Source organism: Nannospalax galili, unplaced genomic scaffold, assembly GCF_000622305.1.
Source record: "Nannospalax galili isolate Female #2095 unplaced genomic scaffold, S.galili_v1.0 scaffold591, whole genome shotgun sequence".
NCBI lineage: Eukaryota > Metazoa > Chordata > Mammalia > Rodentia > Spalacidae > Nannospalax > Nannospalax galili.
Window position 1 is genome coordinate 2,082,306 of NW_008330926.1, and position 3,117 is coordinate 2,085,422.

The 3,117-nt window shown below is 49.3% G+C and overlaps 1 protein-coding gene across 1 annotated transcript in view; it reads right to left on the reverse strand.

Moving 5' to 3' along the window:
* Positions 1-2,850, reverse strand: part of Ttc24 (tetratricopeptide repeat domain 24) — a 13,003-nt gene extending 10,153 nt beyond the window's left edge. Inside the window, 3 exon segments of the mRNA XM_008855784.1 lie at positions 1,657-1,860; positions 2,045-2,570; positions 2,572-2,850. Coding sequence (XP_008854006.1) covers positions 1,657-1,860; positions 2,045-2,570; positions 2,572-2,850 — 1,009 coding nt within the window.
* Positions 2,851-3,117: the final 267 nt, after the last annotated feature.

The window sequence follows — 3,117 nt, forward strand, 5'->3', positions numbered from 1 at the left end:
GAATTCCAGCTGTCTGGAAAGGGATGTAAATTAGACCACCTGCAACAAAAACATGATAGGAAATGAATACTGATTCCACAGTCTAAGAGTCACCAAAGCTACTGCAACCCATTATTTTGTTGGTAAACTTGGGGTTTAAAAAAAAAGTGGAAAATCCGCCTCTTCCCACAAAATCCACATTGTGCCTTCCATCCTTCTTCAAAATGCAAACTTTAGTCATTTCTCAACTGAGGAAACTAGGCGCCACAAGCCCATTGTCAGCCAGAAGCCAGAACCAGCCTTATCTAAAAGCTGCAAAACAGGCAGGCACCGCTGGTCAAGCTTCAAGGATCAAGCTGTAAACAAATCTTATGGGCGGAAGGACCACCCTTAGGGCCCGATACCAGTAATCCCATTTCCCCTTAGCCCCGACCCTTACCCCATATCTCTGTGTGTTTTCGATACCAGTAATCCCACTTCCCCTCAGCCCCGACCCTTACCCCATATCCTTGTGTATTTTTGAAATTACTCTGTGTTTTTGAATTAACGAATAACCGCTCTCCTGCTTCTGTACCCTGCTTCTGCCCTATAAAAACTGCCAAACTCCAACCTGGGGCGCGCAAGTCCTCCGAGGAGACTCTGTGCCCACAGGTACCTGTGCATCAAATAAACCTCTTGCTGTTGCAACCCGAAAGGCTGACTTGTCCTCAGTGGTCTCACTCTTACAATATAACCCTAGCCAGTCTGGAACTGATAGAGATCTGCCTCCCAAGAACAGCAAATGCTCTCAACCCCTGAGCCACCTGTCCAGACCCTGTTTGTTTTTTGATACAGTGTCTCCCTGAAGCCCCAGCTGGCCTGGAACTCATTACGTAGACCAGGCTGGCCTCAATCTCAGAGATTTGTTTGCCTCTGCCTCCCAACTGCTGGGATTAAAGGTGTGCAACACTATGCCTGGCTTCCTTTTTAAAAAAAAAATCTTTTGTTTCTCTGTCTCTCTCTGTCTCTCTGTCTCTGTGTGTGTGTGTGTGTGTGTGTGTGTGTGTGTGTGTGTGTATGGGCATGTGCAGATGGAAGTCAGAGGACAACTTGCAGGAGTCAGTTCTCTCCTATCATGTGGATTCTGGTGATCAAATTCAGGTTGTCATGCTCAGCAGCAAGCACCTTTACCTACTGAGTCATCTCACCAACCCTAATAGTCCCATTTTTATGTGTGGAAACCAAAGCTCAGAGATGGAAAGTGATTTACTGCTGAGTGTCACACATTTAGTGGACGTGATGTTGGATAGCACTCTGGCCTTCCAATCTCCAGTTCTCAGCCACTGGGTCCTGCCTGCCTCCCATTTCAGGTACTCCCAGCCAATAACTGGTCCCAAGGATCCACCCACTCCTGGGTCTCAGAATCTGTTTGTTTTGTTTGATAAGGTCTTATGTAGCCCAAGCTGGCCTTGAACTTGATAGGTAGCCAAGGATGACCTTGAACTTCTGATTCTTCACCCCCACCTCTTGAGTGCTAAGACTACAGATGTGTTCCACCATATTTAGTTTATGTGGTACTGGGAATGAAACTAGGGTTTTGTGCATCTAGGCAACTACTTTACCAACTGAGCTACATTCTCAGCCCTACAACCTCTTAATCCTTTAGTCTTTGTCCCATGTCCAGCCCCTGACACTTACCAAGCAGATCAGCAGCCTTCTGGTGAAGCTCCTGGGATTCCTGATAGTTGCCAAGGATGTTGTGGGTCATTCCGAGGTTTCTTAGCACTGTTGTCTGCTCTCCTGGCCCTTGACACAGAGGCAGGGCCTGCAGGAAGGTCTCTACTGCCAGAGGGAACAGTTGAAACTGGAAGTAGCCCAGACCTAGGTCATTGTAGAGTGGCTCTAGAGAGCACAGCCAGGGTCACTGGTAGCCAGCTTAGCCATAACTAAGGCAGTACAGGTACAGCCCTGACCCATTCCTACAAGTATAGTCCCTTTCCTGCAGGTGTAGTCCCTTCCCAGCTCTCAAGCACCACCAGGTTCAGGCTCAGCACTTCCTTATCCCACACCCTATGCAAGGCGTCACCCAGCAGTCTCCACTCAGTTCTCCTGTCAGCAAGCTTTCCACTCTCCTCCAGCGCCTGCAGCACATCACTCAGCCTGTGGTACCCACTGTTCAGCATACATCCTGCCACAGCCCCCAGGGCTAGGGCTGCATCCCAGAGCTGGCCTGCATAAGCATAGGCTTGGCTTGCTTCCTGTAAGCAGCAGGCTGCTTGGTTAAGCCATCCCAGGGCCTGGTAGCAGGCTCCCATTTTTGCCTGGGCTTCCCCATGGTCACCCTGTGGCTGGTAATGGCCCAGAGCCTTGTGGTACCAGTCCAAAGCTTGAGGCAGGTCACCAAGAGCACAATAGGCCAAAGCCACATTGAAACACTGGTCACCATGACACTGGCCCTGGGGCTTCTCTTCAAGATGGACTCGTAAAAGCAGCTCAAGACCTCTGGCTGGGTCCCCAGTTTCCTCATAGGCAGCCCCTAGGTTGCAGGCACAGGTGCAAAGTACAGAGCTGTCTCTGGTTAGTGGATCCTCAGAGGTTAGCAAAAAGGCCTTCCTTCTGGAAGCTAGTCAAGGCCTCATGGGTCCTACCAGCCTGCAGGGCCATGTGGCCAGCCCTGGTGAGGGTTTGAATGTTGGCTTCTTGCTGAAGGCACTTTCTTTTCTTCTTTTTCTTCCTGCAGTCTGAGGGTTTGAGCACAGGCTCAGGCTTCAGAGCGCTGTCCAAAGGGCTAGGGGAAGACCCAGGGCTGACAGCAGAGAACAGAGAGGTCATCATGTCAGCCTTGGCTTCCTCAGGATCCCTTGAGGGCAATTCAACTCTACCCCTGTCCATATGGGAGCCTCAGAGCCTCAAGGATTGCTCTCTGAGCTCTCACCTTTCTTCCTGTGTCCCACTGGGTAGCATTTCCACTCTCATGCTAAGGTCCTTATGGAAAATTCCCTTCCATAAATTCCATCGCCAGCACCACAAAAAACAAAACAAACAAAAAAGCCCCTGTGAAATTTTGTGATCTCAAAATATCTTCTGTCTATGCCTTTATTTACTTATTTATTATTTATTTATTTTTCCATTGCTGGAGATTGAAACTTGCATACGCGG